This window comes from Nesoenas mayeri, assembly GCF_963082525.1.
Source record: "Nesoenas mayeri genome assembly, chromosome: 3".
NCBI classification, from domain to species: domain Eukaryota; kingdom Metazoa; phylum Chordata; class Aves; order Columbiformes; family Columbidae; genus Nesoenas; species Nesoenas mayeri.
The window spans coordinates 52,434,247-52,457,334 of NC_137544.1; the positions used below are offsets into that span (position 1 = coordinate 52,434,247).

At 36.2% G+C, this 23,088-nt stretch overlaps 1 protein-coding gene across 1 annotated transcript in view; it reads right to left on the reverse strand.

Moving 5' to 3' along the window:
* Positions 1–23,088, reverse strand: part of FAM184A (family with sequence similarity 184 member A) — a gene marked incomplete at both ends in the record, with an annotated part of 74,376 nt that overhangs the window by 38,425 nt on the left and 12,863 nt on the right. The window contains 4 exon segments of the mRNA XM_080342089.1: positions 2,729–2,926; positions 3,342–3,523; positions 6,314–6,449; positions 7,618–8,472. Coding sequence (XP_080198215.1) covers positions 2,729–2,926; positions 3,342–3,523; positions 6,314–6,449; positions 7,618–8,472 — 1,371 coding nt within the window.

Genomic DNA, 23,088 nt, shown 5'->3' on the forward strand with positions numbered 1-23,088 from the left:
TCTATAAAAGCTATGTAGAACCAAAAGAAATTAATCTTCAAGTTCAGCTATATGGAAAGAATCAAATAACACCTGTTTTCATTTGACCTTTGTGGAATAATAGCCAAACTTTGTTGGATGAATTCTATTTCTTTTACTTGAGCCTATGTTCTATATGTATTTATTAGAAACCTTCTTCATTTTTTAAGGAAAATTATAAATGTGTGCCACAGCTTTGTAAATATCCAGAATATATTTCAGAAGAACAATTTCTGTCACAAAATATTTAACAGGAAACATGTTAAAATTAAGAGCTTTATTTCATATTCCAGTGGAATATGCTATCAAATTTATTACACCACAATGCCATCTTGAAGAAAATCAAAGTTGCCAGGGAACATGCTGCAGAGCCATGTAATACAATATTTCAACGTTTTCTACATAGCTACAGAGGCTTCTTGTACAGGAGCCTCCTAGGACTTCAGCTGTAATGCAAGGCTTAGCATCGATTCAGTGCCTCTGTTTAGCCCTGGGCTCAGATTTCTGAGAAATCAATAATATCTCAAAAATATCTATGAAAGTACACAGACCAGAACCATGCACAAAACAAAAACTACAACTGCAGGCATTGGTAAGATTGCAGAAACAGGGAGAGTTAAGAGCTCAAGAATTCAAGAGGAAAAACACTGTCATGAAAAGGTACAAAACTGTAAGGAAAAGCAGGGAGCTGGAAGACAGTAGCTTAGAATCATCCAGACCATTCCAAGAAGCAGCAGAGGCCAACCCTTCCTCATCCAAAAACAGACTCCAAGTGTTTTGCTGGTGGTGGGAAGCACATTAAGTTTAGTATCCTGTTAGTTCTACCACTCCATTAGAACGTGCAACAGGCAATAAATAAGTTGTGTATAAACTGCGTGCACAATTTCTTTGTTCATGGTAGAAGTTGGAGAGTGACAAAACAGAGGGTTACACTTTCAGTACTACATTGCTACACAACCTAACTCAACAAGTGCATCTTTTCTTCAGCAGGCCCAGATCAATCACCACGTGGGACAAATGCTGCTGCTAAATGAGACTTGCTCAATTTTCCTCGTTCGCACTGTGAAATCTGCTGTCTGCAAAATTTCACTAGTGCTATTCAGACCCTATTTCTGATAACTGAGTAATTAGTTCTTTTATGACACTTGTCAGTACAGCTGTACAGTATCACAAAATTATTAGCGGGTCTATTTTCATAATCCTCCTATGAAATGATGCCATTTTTACAGCTCATTTTATAGATGGAAGAACTGAAGCAAAGAGATATATTTATAGCCATTTCTTGAGTCCTATTCTGATTCTTTAGAATTCTTCACTGTTACATTTTTTTTCCAAAGACTTCCAAACCCCAGATGCCTTTCCTAGTCTTCCAGACCTGATATATGCTCATGTCCTCTATGCTTCTTCCTCGTACTAAATTCAGCTCTTCTCTGCATTGGCAAATGACTGTTTCTTGCTTTAATTACTCAAACTACACAACATGCTTAGCGAGACAGGTTTGACAGAGGAAACAGTGCACTGATTAGGTTTAACTGAGATCTTGACCATAACATCTCTAGTTAATTTTCCTTTGCTAAAATAAAGTTTCACATTTCTCACATCTACATGTGTTCCATACTTTAATTTAATGATTTAAGAACAAACACTTTATGATAGCCTTTGTTTTATTCTCTACATTATTTTAGTAACAAAAGAAAACATAAAGCACACCGTATCTTCCTAAGAAGGAGAAAAATATTCCCAGAAATCCTCAAGAGATATTGTATTAAGAACAAGTATGTTTAAAGTTACAAAGAAAATAATCCTGAAAGATCAGATGCAAGTATGTCTCAAGGAACTACTTCCATTACTGGGAAACGTAAAAAAAAAAAAAATCTTTGGGATTTATTAAAAATAAATCTAAGCAGCAACAAATTAGTAAAATAATTTACCAAAACAAAACCAAAACAAAACAAAATTTCAGTCTAAGATGCACAGCACTAGCTACAACTGTGTTTCTTGGTATATTTCCTGAGAAAAATCCAGAGGAGCATAACAAAGCCTTAAATTAAACAATAATATTTATTGTCTGTTTCCTGTATAAGGCAAAATTTGTGTTTTATGTAAATGCAATCAGGTTACAAAATAAGAATTCAAAATTGGTCCTCTCATTTATCCCAATGAAGAAAAGGCCAATTTTGTAAAACCAGAAAGCCTTTCAGTTTCAGGATTCTAGTCAAAGGAAAATAAATAGTTGATACACATTTAGCATCATTTCATGATATAAGTTAGGAACAGTTGTTGTTGTTTTCGAAGTATACATAGAGTTAAGTACTAACATAATATCTTTTTATCCTTCTGGATTGTTTAAGAAAATTATAAATAAATATTAGAATAACATAATATTTCATCTCCTTCAGAAGGACTGATCTTGAGCAATATACCAACTTTTCTTAATATAGATCACAAAATCTGAAAAAGCACACCTACTATACTCAAAAAGAAAGTTGTATTCGAGAATTTCTCTTCTGTATGGAGAAAAATTACAGTATAAACACTATTTTTTTTCACAAGATGTGTGTTCTTTTTATAAAGACTGAATAGTTTTTTTCAGAGAGGCACAGCAGATCTGCAGGTAACTCCAAATAAAACTTGCCATACAACAAAACCATGCAGTACAAGGTTCAAACTCTAACATTTGCTTTTTGTAATATATTTGACACAAACTTACCATCTGCAGTTTTTTCTTATCCTTATTAGCATTACTATGTACAGCCTCAATTGCAGTATGGTGTTTCCATGCCAGTTCTTCTAAGGTCTTGGAATGAGCCTCCTTTAACTGTGCAGCCTCTCCTTCCAATCTTGCTTGTAATTTTACAAGCTCCTTCTCATAATATTCACGTTGTGTCTCCCGTGCTTCATGTACTTTCTAAAGAAGACCAAGAAAAATACAATCATTTCTATTAAATGGTTTAAAAAAATCTGAAGAGGAAAAGAAATATAAAAACATTACTGATGAAATAAATATACAGAAATTAACTTTTGTGTAAAACAAATCTAACAACTAAACAATGATTAAACAAGCAACAATCAAAAAGGTTGTTTCAATACATCCATGCAAAGCAATATATCTATGATTAAATCTACTTTTTCCCTCTATTTAATTTGGAGAAACAACAATCAGTTATCAAGCCTACAAAAAACTTCTGTTCAGTATTTTCAAATATGTTCAACACATTTTCAGAGAATGGCTTTTAAAATTGTTTTTTAAACATTTCACATTTCTCCTTACTGAGACGCTTTAGATACTAGGCATTTACTAAAGACAATATAAGCTGTTTAACCTTCTCCAACGCCAGAATTTGCTGCCTTTGTCGCTCATCCAGACTCTGTGTTTTGCTTTGTAGTAAGTTTCTTTCCTCTTCTAATTGGGATAGTTTTTCTTTTAATCTAGACTTTTCTGATTCCAAATCTCTGATTGTGACTTCTTGAGTCATTTGAGTAGCTTGAAGCATTCCAATGTGACCTAAAAACAAAACAGCTCTTTAAAACCCCACAGCATTGGTTTCATGTAGTTGAAGTACACATTCATACTTCAGTGATTTCTAGTACAACTCTAGTGGAAGCTTTCATATGGAACTCCATTATCTTCACTGCAATGCCTACCTTCCCCTACACTTCTTCCTTTTTTCGTTTTATTGTAAAATGTCCAACAAGGGTAGAGGACTTGGTGCTGGGACCTCCTTAGTTTCAATTTTTCTGGTTCAAAGTTGCATATTGACTACAAGAGAAAGCCAAGAGAAAGTCCAGGAACATGGACAGTCTATCTCGAAGACCTTACCCTACCTAAAACTGCACATTTTTGCCCCATGATAAGCTACACAACAGAAAGAAGAACATGCAAGTCTAGTGATAAAGCTGGTATAGTTTTACTCAACTCATAATTTAACCAGCATTCATTTCCACCTGCACTGAAAGCAACATGTGCCAAAAAAGTAAACTATTTTAGCCTTTGTTGTCAGTGGACACTGATGTGAAGGGAAGGACAGTGAGATATATAATGGAATTTGGCCATGAAGAATGCTTCAAAATTAGTAATATTTCCAGAAACTATGCACACCTCTAATTGTACTAAGCCCTGGAGAATTCTAAGAATCATTTTGACATTTTTGTTTGATAAAACTAAAAGCTGAAGAGAAAAACTTAATGAGTACACCGAATTTCTATAACATTTCAAAAACTACCTTGTTTCACAAGTTCAGCCATTTAAGAAATGTATTTGCAAACCCAGATTTTAGAATACAACAAGGAGAATAACCATACAAGAATTTCAAGTTGGTCAGGAAGTATTATGTACATGCATAATTTATTTTAAGCACCACGCACACACTTGATCTAGAGCTTTTGTCCTAGCAATACTGACAAACAATGGAGGTTTCCTGTTCCTCTTGCTCTACAAAGAAGGTATGAAATGTAGCAGTTTCTTTTCAGGTTTAGAATTCCAGGATAAAAAGAATAATATATTAATTTCCCATAATAGACTTGCTATAGTGTTCTCAAATTACAATACAATGAGTAAATATTTTGAATGGTAAATAAGTGTGAGAATTTAGTTTCTTTGGGGAAGGATTTCTGAGTTCCAAGTGTAAGCTGAAGAATTAAAGAAGATGGCAGTGGGCCAGAGTCAGAAACCATTTCCAAACAGGCTGGTAACAAATTATACTTAATGGCTTGGTGGCATGGCTGTAAAGAGGGCTCCTGGTTCTTGTTGCACAGCCAGGTACTGTAAAGCAAAGATGTGCTATTGACAGTACCACTGAGCTCAGCAACAGCATAGACATGCTGCAGTTTCTGGTAAAGCTAAAAACCTTGGTGCCAGACGAGACCAGCACTGGATACACAGTCTAGATGACTCGTTGCCATCAGTAAAAAGGAAAAATAGCCTGGTTGTTTGTTTCCAGTAAATCTGGGGCTGGTTGCTGAAAAGTGTATGAGAACAGGTTTTTTCCTCCAATGGTCTCAGGTCAATTCTTCTATGAGTGCTTCACACATCACTTTTTGGAAAGTCAGATTTCCATTTGAGATCCATGATTTGAGATCCTCTTTGCAGGAAGTGCATTCCTTTTAGCTATTTACATCCAGTAGGACTTGGCAGTTTTGAGTCCCAGCTGGCCTCTATATTGTCCAAATATATAGCCCAGATTATTCCTAGCCCTTACCTAGCTCATCCATGCCATTTGTCCTAGGCACGAAGCTCTCCCTAGGCAGCAGACACAGTGCATCTGCAGGAACTGCTTCACTATTTGAAGGACAGAAATAAAGCCTTGACACAGGCCACAGTCATATATACAGCTTGAGGGCTAGGCCACACGTAGCCAGTTAACAGTAAGCTATTACAGTAATAGTAAATATGGTAATATATATAATATAAACAGTAAACTATCAGAGTATTAGCAAGTTAATGCTGTGAAGTATTTTCTGGCCCTAAGGCAGACTAGCACAGTCTGGCAACATCCCAGCCTTCAAAACAAGGTGATGTTATCCAAACTGACTTTTGGGAAGGGCCCCTGGGCTTGTGTTAACTTGTGTGGAAAATAATCAGGTATTTCTATGATTGGTCTATTTGAACAAGGCCAAAGATAAGCCAGGAGTTTATTTTTAGCTTACAACCCTACCCACAGTATAGTTAACCAAGTTCAAGTACCTGGGCCCGGGCCCAGGCCCGTGCCCTACCACTAAGCAGTTTAGAGAGACAACACCAAGAAGTTAAAACCCACATGTGTGAAAGCAAATCTTAAACCATTTTCTATGCCTCTCCACATGCCAACAAGTACAGAGAAGTCAAGAAAACAGTTATAAAGAAAAACCTAACAGATTTATTAACTGACAAGCTGCAAGTCTTCTGACAGTAAGTATAAAGCAAAGTACTGCAGTCTCAGCAAAAAGGTAAAGGCAACTGAAAAGGGGTGGAGAAACAGGAGGGATGTCCCTGTGATTATGTGGTGAACAGATACACAGCAGAAGCATTCTGTACAAGCACAGTTAAGGCAAGAAATTCCAAGGTCTGGAAGACATGCCATATAAAGTAGAATATCTGGACAAATAAGTATACAGTAAAAGAATCACAAGTGCAATGTATGTGATAACAGTTAAAAAAAAAAAAAAAAGAAAACCAAACAAAACTTGTTAGAAACACCTATGGACAGCATTGAACGGTCTTTAGGCAGTCTAGACTTGCACAAGGACTAAAAGAAAAAGGAGAAGGTAGAATAAATAGACAAATTACTTTTCCAGATTAAGTTACTGACATACATACTGGCTTTGAGAACAAGATCAGTGGCCTGCTGCTGTAAGCGCTCTCTAGCAGCTGCTAGCTCACTTTCCACTTCTTTGTGTTTGCTTAACAATGACATCTCCTCCTCCTTCACATCGTCAAGCTGTTTTTGAAGAACCTAGAGGAAGAACAGTATAATGCCTGTTACCATTATATACAATCCTGTTTAAATTGAAATGAGCAATAGATTAAAATACACAGAAAAGACCCTTCAGCAAACAAGCTTTATTCATACAAAAGTTGAAATCTTGTAATATTACCATCATATTAATTTTGTATTATGTGTTTTTCCAAAAATATGGTTGAAGCACTACAAGATACCGGATATATGGCATGACAAGGATCCATAAGAGAAATGTGACAATATTCAAAAAAGTATATTAAAAATAAAAACAGTAAAATGGTCCACAGAGTCTGGGAGCCAATTTGAAAAACATGATTTCTGATATGTGAAGAAGAGCCCACTATATGTTCATAGCAGTTTACAGTGTCCTCCATTGCAACTGTGAATGTTTATTGCAGACATAAATTAAGGTGTACATTGATATACATAAAATGAGAACTAGGCAATTAGTTAAATCAAATATTTAGTATGTTTTAAGTCTGATACGCTGATTCACAATAGCATATCTTGGGTAGTGTGATGATATGTTCTCAACCATTGTGGAAAGAATGGGAAATCTTGTTCTGTTTTAAAAGGAAAGCCAGATTTCTCATCATTTAAAATTAATAGTAAAGCATCATTTCAGAAACTAAAGCAGGAAACATAACTGGGGAAATCACTGGACAGGATGTGTAATGAAACATGGACGTCAGAAGTGGTGAAATTATGCTCTTGATCACCTCAGCCATGATGATCTGAGCAGGACATGATTTTAAAAAATCTGCTGCAGATACTGCGGAACAGGGCTTGGTTTGGGATTTTTTGTGTGTTCTCTAAGTGGTAACAGTTTTGAGTATTCTATTGCGTATACTACACTTTGAGTAGTATGACTAGAACAACCATGTTCTGTCCATGAACAGCTGAAAGGAAGGAGACCAAAACTTCCCTCTGTGTAGGGGCTTCTAGATTCTACAGGAATACAAAGTAACATTAATTCAGTCTGGAAAAATTGAACACAAATTTTAAAATATAAATACATTTAGAAGTGGACTATAATCAAGTACTAGTGACAGAAAATTAAGTTTGCATGTTCCAATCACCTCAACCTTCAGCCTCATGGAAAGACAACATAAATAGGAAAGGAAAATTCAGAGTCTTAGGCACAATATATCATCGATCTCACCTGAACATTGTTTTCTGCTGTACCAAGAGCCACCTGAAGTTTTTGGCATTTTTCCCGTAGACTGGCAGCTTCATCCTGGACCATTTGCAATTCGGTTTTAAGTTTTCCCAGGTTCTTGCGCAACATACTTTCCTGGTTTTGAAATTCTTTTCTTAGCTCCACTTCTTTCTCTTTGCAAGCATGTAGACTTTCTGCTGTAAAAAGCTGAGATCTTTTCAAAGAATCAAGTTCATGTTCATAGAAGGACTGTGCTTTACTGAGTTTGCCTTCATATTCCTCAATGAGTTTTTTTCTTTCCAGTCTTAACTCTTCAACTTTATTGTTTAAGTCTTCCAGCTCTAGTCTATGCAATTCCTCTAGCTTTTCTTGACCCTTACTTAAAGTGGCATTCTGACTCTGTTGAGTCTTCAGGAGTTCTTGAATCTCAAGCCTGTGGGCAGCTCTCAAGTCTTCCAGAGCTGTACGCTTGTCCTTCTCATACTGCACTTGCAATTGTATGAAACTTCGTAGTCTTTCCTCAAATTTCTTTCTGATCTCTTCTACTTCTCTTGACATGGTCACTACACGTTGGACATGCTGAGCTTCTGCACAAAGCTGCATATCTTCAACTCTGTCCTTATAGGCTTCAAATTCTGTCAAGGCCTGATGTTTCATCTTTTTATGATCTTCCAGTGACTCTTCTAAAACCTGTATCTTTCTCTTGAGATCCATTTCTTCTGCAACTTTACTTTTATATTGCAAGATCTTCTCTCTGGTCTCTGCAAGAATTTGTTGAATTTCTTCTTCATGCGCATCCTTAAGGGCTTGGATAGCAGCTTCATGTTCATCATTTTTAGTGTTCAAAGCATATATCACCTGCAAACATGAAATATTATATTAGAGAAAAGGCATTCTGTAAAATCCTATCTGTTAAATCGTAAGAAAAAACACATAGGCACTCTGAAAGCTACTTTTGACAATCTGGCATGTTTTTATGATACAAATAAGACATCCAATATTATTATTGATATGACTACATAAATACTGTATGAATCATGACAACCTTATACATCTTGTAGAACGTTTTTTTCCTACACTTTTTTAACCTATAATTTTCCTGATCAAATTTTGCCTTTATATGCATGTCATTGTTGTAAATACCACTGGGAGAAAAAACGTGTTCAACACATTGAAAAACAAAACATTTTTTAAAAAATTAAAAGTATAGCCTAAAAAGAAATTTGAGGGGAGGTTTTCTGTTAGAGAATAACACACATGGATTATACATTACAACATGAAACTAAACAGTACCAAAATCCAAGTCTCAAATTCCTCCTTTCCAAATGCTAACTTATTTTTAAACATTTCGTTTTAGAAACACCTAAAATGACAATATTGTTTGTTCTAGTTTGTAGGCCTGGTGGTAGACCAGATACAATTTCCTTTCTCACAGCTTATCTAGTAGGCATCCTGTGTCTATAGATCTCCTGAGGTCCATCACTGCACGAGCTCGCCAGCTCTCCAGCTAGTAAGTGAGCTGGACAGAAAAGCAGTCAGCAGCACAGCCAAGAGTTTGGTGAGTCCAGGGAGCTGAGCAGCTCAAGAAGGCTGCATGATCAGCAAAGCTGTCTAACGTTCAGTGAAAGTTCTCAAGTAACCAGATATCTCCTATGGGATGTTCCAGTTGCATTACAACATGGTAGGTTGTCTTTTTGGCTTTTAACTGGGAAGTACTCTCACCAACACAGAGATATGTATAGGCATGTGTATACATACAGATCAGTGATTAAACTATTCATGCAGTAAGTGGTTTTAACACAATATTTTGTACTCAGAACTCCAGAACATCCCCCCACTTCCCAAATATGTTACAGGCAGAAGAGCTATAAAACACATCTGAACAGAAAAAGTCTTCTGATCAGTATATTTTGTGTATCTTCAAAATCAACAAAAAGCGACAAAAATGGACAAAGAAGAAGCAGAGAATTTAGAAAGAACCTGCCCTTTGGGGACTTTTTTTTTTTTTCCATGAGAACAGAACGTGGACCAGTTCTCTGTTAGCATTCAACCATACAAAAGAGGAAGATTGCGTTGACTTGCTGTCAGGGTCAGTAAATATGAGGAAGGCCCAGAATCTCTCTTCTGGCACCAAGCACAGAGACTCTGTGTTCTGGAGAGAGTGTCGACAGTCACGTGTTCAGACAAGTTACAAAGCTCAAAAGAGTTCTCAACGAGTGAAAAATCAGACTGATTCAAGATTTGGGGCATGACACATAAGCTTTATATTCTAGTGTTTATTGTTGGTTGCTTTTTGTTTGGTTTGTTTGTTTTTAAACAAGAATCCAGACATTGTATTCTAAATTTTATTATCTAAAATATGAAACACACATCATTTTGTTACTTATGCCAAAAAAAAAACTAGAAGACCAGGCTTTGGATTAAACAAAAAGGAAAACAAAAAAAGAAAATAAAGAAAAAAGTTCTGAAACCATATCAGATGGAAGGAAAAACTCATCAGCCTCACTCATCTTTATATAGAAAGGAAAGTTTTCAAAATAAATCACAAGACAGTTTAACTTACATTATTCTAGTTCAATTTTTCTAACATACATATGGATTATTTAATGAAAGGGAGGGCAGGGGGAAATAGCTCTTCAGTGGTTTTGAAAACTGTTCTTAATGCTGCTAACACCTCTGCCCGCAGCAGGTAACTTTTGGCTTCCTCCTTTCCTGGAAAAAATAGCTTTTCCTACTGTGAAAGATCTTCATGGCTCAGAGACTCAGAAAACTCCAATACATTACAAAAAATGATGACAACAGACCCACATGCAGTTCTATTAGTAGAATCACAACTATCACTGCAATGCCCTTCACCCAAGGCTTCCACCTTTTATATTCCCATATGTACTTCTGATCACAAAGCTTTCACCTCTCTCCTGTCACGACCACAGTCTCAACTATTGGATCCCAAAGGTTCATCTCCCTGTTGTTTAAATGGTGTCCAGTGCTCAAATCCTTTGTTCATATCAGAAACACTTTTAAAATTAAGGGGTTTATTTTTTTAAACATACATTCAGTATTTTACATGAAGAAGTCTTAGTTTTGGTCAGAGAAGCTAGACAATGTCGTTTAAAAGCTATCACAAAAATCATAACCTGATCATAAGTGTGATATGTAATAAGTGTTTGCAGAACACTAGGTCAAACCCAGTGCTCGAAACAGCCCTTGACTCGTGCCTTTCTGCACAGAAGTGCCATAATGATGTTCTTCACTTCAGGCAGTGTTCCAGTCTCAGGTTATGCAGCACTATAATCTGCAGAAAGTATAAATCACATAGTATTTTCAAGGGTATTATGTTTTGGCAATGGGACACCCAATGAAAAGTCCAAGTGAAAAATAAGCCTATATGCAATGCCAGATTCAGACAATATCTTTAAATTCTCATCATCCAGTTGCTCCATACAAAAAGCACCAAACATTTACAAATTCAATAAGCACCATTCAATCCCAAAACGAAGGACATGGGTGTCTTATGGAAGATGTAAAAATAAAATAAAATAAAATGCATGCAACTGAACGTTGCATCATAACATATATTCTTCAGCAGCCTGAATTCCAGCTCTAAATAAATCTCAGTATCTTTAAAGTAACGGAATAACTATATCATTTTATATTTAAGAATTTGATGCACTGCATTATCATAGGAATACAGAAAAAAAAAAATCTGTACTAACTGAAGCAAAAGTAACCTAACAGCATTCTAATGAAGTGAAAGCAGAAACTGAAATCCATTGGAACAAATGAATACTTTTAAAGTTCTAGCTAAAATAAATAGTTCCTGGCTCAAGTAAGTTTCTGAAAATTGAAAGGCAGTAAGGTTGCAAAAATTGGAGATGGGCAGATAAAACAAGTTTTGCACTCTCTACTTTTAAACCAGAGGATAAGCCATTTCCTAACCATGCTTGTTACAAATGCTTTGAAAAATACTAATACTCTTTTCAGTAAAACTGAATATTACTAAGAAGCATAAACTCCCATTTGAGGAATGCACATTTTTTTGAGCTCCACTCTAAATGTACCATACACATTGCCATTCTTATCAGGTGACACACACACAAAAGAAATTTAATTGTACTTCACTGTATTTTCAGTTAGTATATCATTCCAGAGGTACAGACAGAACCACACTTTCTCCAAGAATACAGAGATGGCCAGCTGAAGGCCTTAATACTTTTTTAAAAATACAAAATAGTAACATAATTATTAATACAAATCTACTGAAATACTACCTGCCTTGGTCTGAAGAACTTCAATGTAGTGTGAGAGTAACAATAACAGGAATAACCTTTTTTATGCAACTAATTGAGTATTGGGGTTTTCACTTATATTCTATGTGGTAAGGTTAAGCAAGTCTGTTGCTGCATCAGCTTTGGTGTCTTGAACTACATGTAATACAAACAACAATCAGTGTTTAACACTTGTGGCTGAAAGATGAGAGTTTTACTGTTTGGCTGAGAAATATTTTTAACTCCAAATGAGATGTTATGGTTTGGAGGGCTGACCAACTCTTGCATGGTCAGCTGCACTTGGGTCATCTGCTCCTGCCAGCAATTTAGTCACGACAGAATGATTTTTTTTTAATTAAAAATGTGTAATTGACCTTAATACTAGTATTAGGTGCCAAATATGTTTTGCAGCACAGAAAATACCTCCAAAAATGAGTGTGGCTCATTTTCTCTAATTTTACATGGAAACAGGAAATGATGCCTATGAGAAACCAAAACATCACGACATATCTTACACAAACATTAACCTTACATCTCTGCTAAAACTTCATTTTAGACTTAACATGTGGGTTCCTGGCTTAGGGCACTGTATTCAGCCTAGTTCAGGCAAAGTGTCTTGTTCCCAGTGCTGCAGCCTGTGAGTGCTGGTGCTGTCTGCACCCACTGGTGTGAAATACCATCAGAGCACCCAGAGGCATCCCAAGGCTTTTCAGTGTTCCACGCCTATGATGTGAACCACACAAACACAGTGCCAGCACAGAATTGCTCATGCATGAGCAGCTAATTAATGATATGGAACACAGAGATGGACTAATGAGCCTGACCTACCCTTGCTCTCTGTGGGTACATAAAAACAGTGAGATGCAGGGAGAAGTAAAATACAATGGGAAACAGCAATGGGTTTTCTAGAAACAAGTCACACCCCACAGACACAGTGGGATGCAAACAGAAAAGTTTCATCTACAACATTAACAAGAAACAAAAAAACTTCCAGGCATTATTATGAATTGATTTTATGTAGAAATGTACCCTCTACTATAGTTTTGAATAATCATGCTTTTGTTGAAATGGCTATTGCATTCATTTTTCCCCTTTTCTTCCTATGGATCAAATAATGCCAAATAATGAAAAGTATGTTATATTTTAGCATTTAAAATGTATGTATTATGATCCATGAAAGGTCAATTTAAGACAAAATAAATAAAATAACCCATTTAAAACACAGAAAAAGTTTGATTTTACTAAACAAATTTCTGTTCCTCATTACATTATAAAAATAAAGTGTTGCAGGAAAGTACTTCAAAATCATTTAAAACCGTCTTTCAGAAAACCTGTCCACAATCCTAGAGTACATTCTTACAAATGCATTACTATGTACAAATTAGACAGCCTATTGTAGTAAGGCATTTTATTCCTTCTCATGTATTGCTAACCAGATACTGAACATCACAAGATAAGCACTGAAGATTCTTTCATATAATAATCTTTGAAGTTACATTTTAATGGGACTTTTTTCTCCTTAAATTGTAACCAAGAGACAACTCTGCTCAGAGTATTTAACTGGGAAAACCAAGTTATTGCCAAATCTGAAACACCCCATTAAAAAAGCCATATTATGTATACTAAAAGAATCCCAGCCCCAAAACCTATGTATGTCCAACTCCCTCTCTCTTTTGTAATTTCAATTTTTAAATAATTAAATCCCTTTTTCTATAAAGACCTTTTGCTCTCTTATGGAAAATACCGCAAATACAGATGCTTTGTCAGTCCAGTCCTTTGTGTTGCTGGCAACGCAACAGAAATAAGCCCAGAACTTTAGGCCAGGATTGCTTAGACATCAGTGAAAAAGTGGAAGGAAGGCACTTGTTCTTCAGCTATCTGGTTCACTGCAAGTCTTCTTAGATGTTTGGGACAGTACATTAACAGTGCAGCATGATGAGCTGGGAAGAGACAAATATGGTTTGCAGCTGTAAAAGTAGTTGTCCCCTGCCAAAACCATCTCCCCAGAAAAGCTGGTCTAACTACAGTAGTCTTCCTTTGAGATAAATCCACAGAGGGCAAGGAATTGAAATTTTTTCCTCAAAAAAATATACTCTCACAGAAAATGCACTATGGAAATATCCTTTAGGTGTTCAGTAGTCTTAATACATTAAGTCAACTTATGTTTAAGTAAAATTCAGTACTTTATTCCTTTAGAAAGTCTGAAAATATATACTGAATTATTTTTATTACAGCAATGACCTTTCCAAAGTAATCTCTAATGTCTTCCATTTACAATTAATTATTTAGAGCGATGCTGTCAAATTCCACATAATTTATTTCCAGGAATAGAACATTAACTGATTTCCACTTCTAACTAACATTCAGCCTTCGAATGAAAACAAGCAACGACCATTTCTCATTTTCACACCTCTTGCTAACCATTTACTCTTAATTTTCTACAAAAGAGAAGTCTCAATAAGTTAGCGGATATGCATTGTTCACTAACATCTAAGCTGATAATTAAACAAGAGAAAAAAATATTTATTTTGTACTTTCAGGTTTCTTGATGTTCAATACCATACACAGAAGGCATAAAGCCTTACAGAGGCACACACACCTGAAGACACTTTCCTCATGCTCCTAAACACATGCTCCTCAAGTACCTGTAAATCTGATCTGCTGATAACCCATGTCTGCTTTCTGAACTGTCAAGTACAGATCAATATCGGGTTAACTACTTGACTTACAATCCTTCCTGTGTTTTGTTTATTTGCGCATGGCCCACACTGAAATATCAACTCTTCTTAGCACTTGCCTGAAAATCCCACTAGGTGAAAAGATCCACTTGTAATTGCATCTCAACATATTTATAAATTACTAGTGTCTGTATCTTAAAATTTAATTATCAGAAAATGGCATGCCACATTCCAGTTAATTGTGGGGTAGGAGATGTCTTCACCTGAAGAACAGGTACAGAGCATGTCTCGGCACAGGAACAGAACTGTCAGTGTGTCCAATTCAGTCACTCACTGTTGCCTTTTTCCCTTCTCCTAGAGTTGTACCAGACAAAAAATGAGAGGCTTTCCGGGAGCTAATCAGGAACTTAATGTTACAATAGTCCATCTTGAAAATATGCACTTTGTCCAAATTTAGGTACAGGAATAACCAGGTAACAGAAATCAAAAGCATGCCAACAGGTAAATCTACAGCTGTAGAGCACTGTGCAATCAAAGATTCAACAAAAGGAGATGGTAACTGCACCATATTTTATACACAAACATGCCCAGCAACAACAGGAAGATGGGGTTCACAAGTTCAGAAGCCATTCAATCTGCTGTCAGGAATCAGAGTGGTTTAAACCTCATGTCTCTGGGCCAGGACACAACATGCCACATTTCCAAATTATTTCAGCAATCACTTGTTAACTGAGACACAATTCAGCCATTACAATGGGCAGAGTGGGCAATCAGGCTGTTACTCCTCCTGCTCTAGCAGCTCAGTGTCTCTAAGACTGGGTCTCACCAGCAGAATGCTACCTTAGGGAGACAAAAGGGGATTTGACAGAGACATCAGTGCATTTGCAAAGCTGGCAGAAATAGATACTTGGGGGCAACTCCATTCCATTCAGTAGAGCAAGTTCTTTGGCTGTGTGGGGTGGGTGCACTGTAAAATAAATGGCATCCTGCTATGGTTAGTAGAAATTCCATTTTTTTCCCTATATAGGTATCCTTGGATGTACTGTAGAAAATGGACAAGTAGGGTATTTTCCTCACCCCAACAAATTACAATGGAGCAAAGGAATTTGTACCATGTGATGAGTTAGGGCATGCCACGTAAGATAACTGTACTCAGGTTTCTGAGGAATAAGGACAGATATCACTCACAAATGTTTATCAAAACACAATTTAAAAAATAGGAGACCTTAGATGTAGCCTTTCCCTTCCAGAAAACAAGGCAGTAGTTATGGAAGGCATGCGATGTTTGATGGAAGGGAAAAAGAAGAAAAATTACTTGCCAACATGCAATTTAGATTGTCAGTTTGGGGAAGAGCTCAAGTTGTTATTCCTGTTAAGACAAGGAGAAGACAGAAGAGCAGAAAAGAGGAGAATAAATATTAGATACAACATGCATTAGACGCAACATGTGGGTCCTATATCCTGAAAACTATTCTAGTTTGGTTTTGAGGACTTTCATAGCAAGGTTAATTAGAAAACAAGGAAACAACTTGAACATTGATGAACTACAAGTTCATTTTATACAGTTTTTAAAACAATCATGGCCTGGCTAAAGCATGACAGACGGATACAATGCTGCATCACCCAAATACAATACAACCTTCAGAATATCTTCAGTGGAGGCAAAAACTCAGTTGCAAAGCAAGCAGATGTGATGTCACACAAACAAGAAATACAGATTAAATGGGAAGAGCTATTTGAAGGTAATAGCATAGGACTACGAGATATGGTTGGATACTCAGTTGAACAGCATCAGCCACTGACTAGAAGTAATGTCTAAGATGCCCATTAAAGAACACTGCAGATGAGTGGCCTACTGGTCAGATTCAATTTAAGTAACTAAATTCAGGACTAAAACATCCAGGCTTGTCTGCACAATCTTGAACCAAACCAGCTTTTACAGGAGAAAAAAGTAGACTTGAATACCTTGACAGAAATATGAGCAGCAGATGGATACAGGTGAAGCACACCTCTTTCCTATAAACCAAATTATACAGGACTATTTCCCCAGCTCTAGGGGAAACATCACCACTACTGCTTTGTATGACCTGACATGAAATCCCCCACTTGGCAACTACATGACATCCATTTCTGAGAGAAATGTTCAACTGTTCTACACTTGCATTGCTGGCTCTAACAGAGTTATGTAAGTTTACAGTGTTCAGCAATCCAATTCCATACACTCATATTACACTGTTCTTAACAACAGCTATTTCTGAGCAGTATATTACCTGCGTAATTGAGACATTTTGTTTTGTTAAATGCATATGTTTGTTTCCTGTGCCAAACTGTAAAACCAAGCTGCAGAATAAGTCAGAATAGAGTTTAATGTAGGTTTAAATCTGACCGTGACAGGAAAAATATTTTCATGATGACAGATTTCAATACAATCCAAGAACATATTGCAGAAAAACTGCTATGAAAGAGGAAAATATGCTTTAGAAAAGCTCCAAAATTTAGTCAGAATGGGAGTAAATACCAACAGAAAATAGCTTAAGTGTTTTATAACATCTCCCTGGAAATCAGTACTTGTTTTTCAACTCAGCCAATACCTATAAATCAAACTAAGTAGTCCTAAACTTTTTTAATTGATAAGAAGAGCTCTGCTATAACCACCTTTATCAAAACACAGCAGTTCTTTACAAAGCTTCTCAGACTACTTCAACACTATGATTTAAAAATTATTTTATTCATCCTGTACCATCAGCATTGTTTCAGAACTACATTACAGAAAAAATACAGATGCAGTATTTCCATCTGCTTTAATTACCTGCAAGCTATAGTAAGTTGCTCTTTTCCTTTTCCAGTTTCTCTCTTTTGTATCATTAAATGACAGGTTAACATTCATTCAAGACACAGTTAATGAAGCTGGAATTTTTTTTTCCAGACTTAATCTCATTCAGAAATTTCCCTCCCTCCCTCTGTATTTATATATATTTTTTTAAATGAAAGCATACTTTCTAATTCATCACTTCATATTTTTTCCCTTCCTTAATAAAAGCAATTCACATTTCTCCTTGAAAGAATGTCCACTTAGGAAAAACAGTCTTTCTGTGCAAAATGTATGAGAGATGGCACTTAAAAAGTAAGTTTTATTCAGTGGGATCAAACTGCTCAAAGGATAACACTCACCGATAATGAAGTGACAAGAGCCTAAAAGAATGATTAGAAGTTGAGGTTTTCTGCAAAATTATTTCAACAACAAATACATCACACATACATATTCTTAACTTAGAGTGAGAAAACAATATAAAAGCAGTAAGATTAGTTAGGCAACTCCAGTTGTTGACTGAAAGCAAGCTTAAGTTCCCCTATTCCATTCTAAAATCAATGCTTTTTTTGAAAGGGCCACTACAGAAGTGTCTAACACAGTATAATTTATGTCAATATAATTTCTATTTTAAGTCTCTCTTTTAGCTAGAGAGACTATTATTCTTGATACAATCACATCTGTACTTTCACCAACTTTATCAGAAAGAAATATGTTATGTAGTTATTTTTATTAGATAGAAAAATAAGTCATAAGGCTCAAAATAATCCAAAGTCTAAAAAATTACTGCCCTGTTTCCTTCAAAATCTATTTCCCTGCTTTATCATTCAAGTTGACTTTCATCATAATTTAAGACTAAAAACTTCAATCTTAATGTTTCCACCCTGAAACCTATTAACTTTTACCATCTGAAGTGTCATGTTTTTAAACAGTTAGCTTTCACTAGATGTTTCTGATGAAAAGCTGTCTGGTCATTGACTGGTTTTGGATTTCTCCATACACGGCCTAGCTAGAAACACAGTTTTTAAATAAGTAAGAGTATGTACAACAAGTTGTCTTGCTTCTTAAGAAACAATCATTTTTGTGGAAGTAGCCACTAATATTGGGAACTGAAACTAAAAGGATTAAAAGCTTTAACTATTTAGAATGAAACGGATTTGCTTTTTCTTTTATTCGGCAAGGGGGCATGGGGCAGGGGTGGTAGAGACAGAACAACAACTGTGGAAACGTAAAGTAAAAATCAAGCACCTCCATTTCTAAATCTGCTCTAGAGGATATCCAAAGCAATATTCTTCAGTGCCATCACCTGAAAATGTCACAGGTATTTTTGGAATAAATTGTAAATGAAGATGACACTAAAGAAAGTTAATCTCTCACTAAAGAAAGTTAATCTCTAGTTTGCTTATAAACCTGAAATCGAGGCATAGTCAGCATGATTATCACTTATATATGCTGTTATTCATTGTTACTATGAGTCCTCAAGTGCTGAGCTGATAAAAACATTAGCAAAATATTTCTTGTATTCAGTTTCGCCAGTGAAACAGCAGTACTGTATGGCAAGCCAGATAAAAAGTCTTCCCAGCTTCTCTTCCCCATTTGAAAATGTTCATTTTCACACTCTCTCTGCTGCAGGTCTTTTCCTTCCAACACTTCATCTATGTCAATTCCTATTTCGTAAAAACTTCTGCAGATTCTATGCAATTCCAGTATCTAGTGATTCCTCAGAAGAGATAAAGAATATACCATGCAGCCTCCATGGAGCAAAGAATTCTTCACCAATGGTTTGAATGGCATACTGGAAAACAAGTTCATTTCTTTCTCATTATTTTCTCCACTTTCCACGCTTGTTAAGTGAATGAAAGGCATGGAGCCTTCCAAACAAGTATGCAGCTATGCAGGAAAGAAATATTAAAATTGTGAAAAGCATACACTGCAAGACTCCCAACTCAGTAATTTTACCTACAGCATTTTTCGTTTCATGGAAGGCCTTAATGACAAATCATATCTGGAAGTTCAATGGTAAATGATCATTTTCTAGAATGAAAATAGGAAACTCCAACCAGAAACTTGTCTATTCATAGAATTTTTAGCACATTTAGAAAAATTTGAGCCACTTCCCCAGAAATATCATACTACCTTGAAGTAATTTATCTTCCTTCTTTCAGGAAAAAATGATCCAGATTTTAATTGAAAAAAAAAAAAAAAAAATCATGCTCAAACTAAGGACTGAACACAAAGCTTACGGTTTTTTCCCAGAGGTTATAGGAGCAAAACCTTAAAGTAAAGAAGGTAGCACAGTCACTATTGCTCAAAATCACACCACTTGACAGTCCAAGTTTATTCTCAGAGCTCAGCCTGAGATACATCTAGGACAAGTTTGCAGTGGCCCACTGGGATACTTTCCAGTAACCTACAGATACCTATCATACAATGAAAAACATTTATAATTCTTAGTTACCTCTCAGTGTTTACACAATAATGGCTATTAGTTTTGCCATTTCACACCAACAACTTAAGGGTTCACCACAACTACTATAGAAACAACATGTATATGGAATTCACAGAAGGGCTGATGTTGGAAGGCCCCTCTAGAGGTCATCTAGCCCAACTTCCTTCCTCAAAGCAGGATAAACTAGAATAGACTATGCTGGGCCTTGCTCAAGTGGGTTTTGAATACCTCCAAAGAAGTAGACTCCTCATCCTCTCTGGGCAAACTGTTTCTGTATTTGACCATCCTCACAGCAAAAGAAGTGCTTTCTTATGTTTAAAACGAATTTCTTATGTTTTAGTTTGTGCCCATCGCCTCATCTTTTCATGAGGCACCACTAAGAATACGCCTGCTCAGTTGTCTTGACTCCCTACCATCTGCTATAGACACACATTCGCAAGATCCCCCTGAGCCTTCTCCAGGCTAAACAGTTCCAGCTCTCTGCCTCTCTCACTACAACAGATGGTCCAGTCCTTTGATCATGTGAGTAGCCTTTTGCTGGACTTGCTCCAGCATGTTCACATCTCTCTCGTACTGGGGAGCCCAGAACTGGACCCAGCACCCAAGGTGAGTCTCACCAGTAGTGAGTAGATGGGATCACCTCCATTGAGCTCAGTTCAGTATGCCAGTGGCCCTCTTTGCCACAAAGGCACATTGCTGGATCATGTTCAACTTGTTGTCTATCAGGACCTCAGGGCCTTTTCTGCAAAGCTGCTTTTCCAGACAGTCAGTCCCAACCACATACTTGTTACTGTGCCCCAAATGCAGGACTTTGAACGAGGCTCCCATCATTGCATTTCTCCAGCCTGTCCATTTCTGAATAGCAGCATGCCCATCTGTTTTATCAACCACTTGTTCCAGTTTTGTCTACAAACTCGCTGAGTGTGCATTCTGTCTCATTATCCAGGTCACTAACGAAGATGTCAAACAGTACTGTCCTAAGTATCAGTCTCTAGGGTTCACCACTAGTGACTGGCCTCCAACTGGGCTTCATGCTGCTGACCACAACACTTTAAGCCCAGCAGTTCAGCCAGTTTTCAGTCTACCTTAATGTCTATTTGTCTAGGATACACCCAGAGAAATCACACAGGCATATGACAAACAGCAGTGAGGATGTATCTAATTTTAAATTCCCCACAAAATATCTCAAAAAAGACAAATTTTTTTCTCTAGTTTATCAAGATAAAGCTTGTGCAGTTCCTTCTACCACAGATTTTCTGAACCGCTCAATTTAAAAAAAAAAAATTGCATATACTTAAGTAGGACAGATGTTGTATCTCCATTAGAGACCTACAAGAAAACTGATGTCCCAGTAAAAATACACAATAATATTGCTTGGTCCTAAAGCATCTCTTTTTCATTCCTCCCATTAAATACAGTATAGGGAAATTCAGTAGCTCCTTAAGCTGAACACTCAGTTACCAAGTCCAATACCCATTTTTTTTTATTATGGTGATCCAGCTGGATTTAATCTTCTGGAGAGCTACACTAGTGAATGTTCTTAAAAAGCCATCCTATACAACTGTAATAAAGGCTTCTCCTATTGCTTCTGTTTGGCAATCGGAATACAATGCGTTTATTTTAAGAGTACTTAAATGGTAACTATTTGCTAGATTTGCCTCTCTTACAATATTTACTTGATTCCACATTAATGGGAGACATTAACTCCTACTCTTCCAGCAAATCATCATACAAAAGTACACAGGTGTATCTTTTCAGAATCTTATATCCCCAACAAAAATTCCCCATACCTGACAGGTCAGCCAAACAAAGATCTTTGTTAAGACCTCAAGTTTTGGACATGAATAGCTGTCCTAAGCAAAAAACAAATGAACAAACAACAAAACACCCACCAAAAAAAGTCTCTGATACCTAATATGATGGAGAAAGAGGATTAAAATGAAAAAGCCTTCTTTCTTCAACATACGTAAAAAAATATTTTGAAAATTCACCACTCGAGATAATAGTGGAAATCTTACATCAAGGAACAGACATAAATCACATATAAGTAAAACTGAAAAAAAAATTTATTACTGAGGACTTGTGTGCAACCTCACATTAAATAATTAACTCAAGGCCTCCAGCCTTGAGGTAAGTACAAGTCTGTATCATGCACATGTCAGATTATATATATATTCAGTCTCTCAAACAAACATGCCTAGTTGGCTCCTACTGTAAAAAAGAAAAATCTCAATTTTTATATGAAAAAATGAGGTAAGTTGGTGACATATTTAAAACTACACCATTAGCTAAGAGAAAATTTAAGAATGGCGTGAGCAAGCCATATACAAAGAACACATTCATAGAATCCTGAGAAATTATTCTGAGGCACATTTTAAGACTATTTTACATACAACACAGCTTCCAATACACCAGTTGTAACTCCACAAAATTATAAGTTATGTCTTAACTTATTATGAGACAGTACAGAAAATTTGCTTTTCAGACTAAAATATTTAGCAGTGGACAACCAATTTGCTGAAGTTTTCAATTACTTTTTCAAAGTTCAAGTCAATTCAGCTAGCAAATACCATTGGTTGGTTGCAAAATGCTTTGGCTGGTTGGTTTTTAATGATAGCACTCTTAAAAACAGTAAGGCACAAATATCTGCAGTAATTAATGCACTCATTTTCCCATAACAGCCAGGAAAGGTTCTCATAAAGAGGACAGATTTTGATCCCTAGTTTTCTGTTCTGCTTTCAGCATACCCTCTCCCTGATTCTAATCTACACTTAGAACTTCCATGGCTTTCTCCCTGTAGTTTCAGTGTTAGAACGACTGTGTACAACACAGCTTCCAAAACAACTTATCTTCCATGAAAGTGTAAAGGTTATTTATGATAAAAAACATTAAAAATAACTTATCATCCATGAAAGTATAAAGGTTATTTATGATAAAAAACATTAAAAATTAACAACTTCAGTGCATACCAGCAGAGCTACATACATTTCAGAAATGTCTCCTTTTATAGATAAAAACTTAAATAAATACCTGCACTTGTTAGTTTGCCATAGCATTTTCATGAAATTCCTAATATACCTCCTTCATTTTGGGCAGTCTTCAATCACAGAACCAAAATATAAAATGAACTAAAACTCAATGCAGAATTTCCAGTGAATCAATTTGTGTGCCATTACAATAGGACATCAGCGATACCAGTGTATCATAACAAACAAGGAACATATCCTCCCAGTCCCAAATATAAGCATTTCAAAGAGAAGCAAAAAGTGG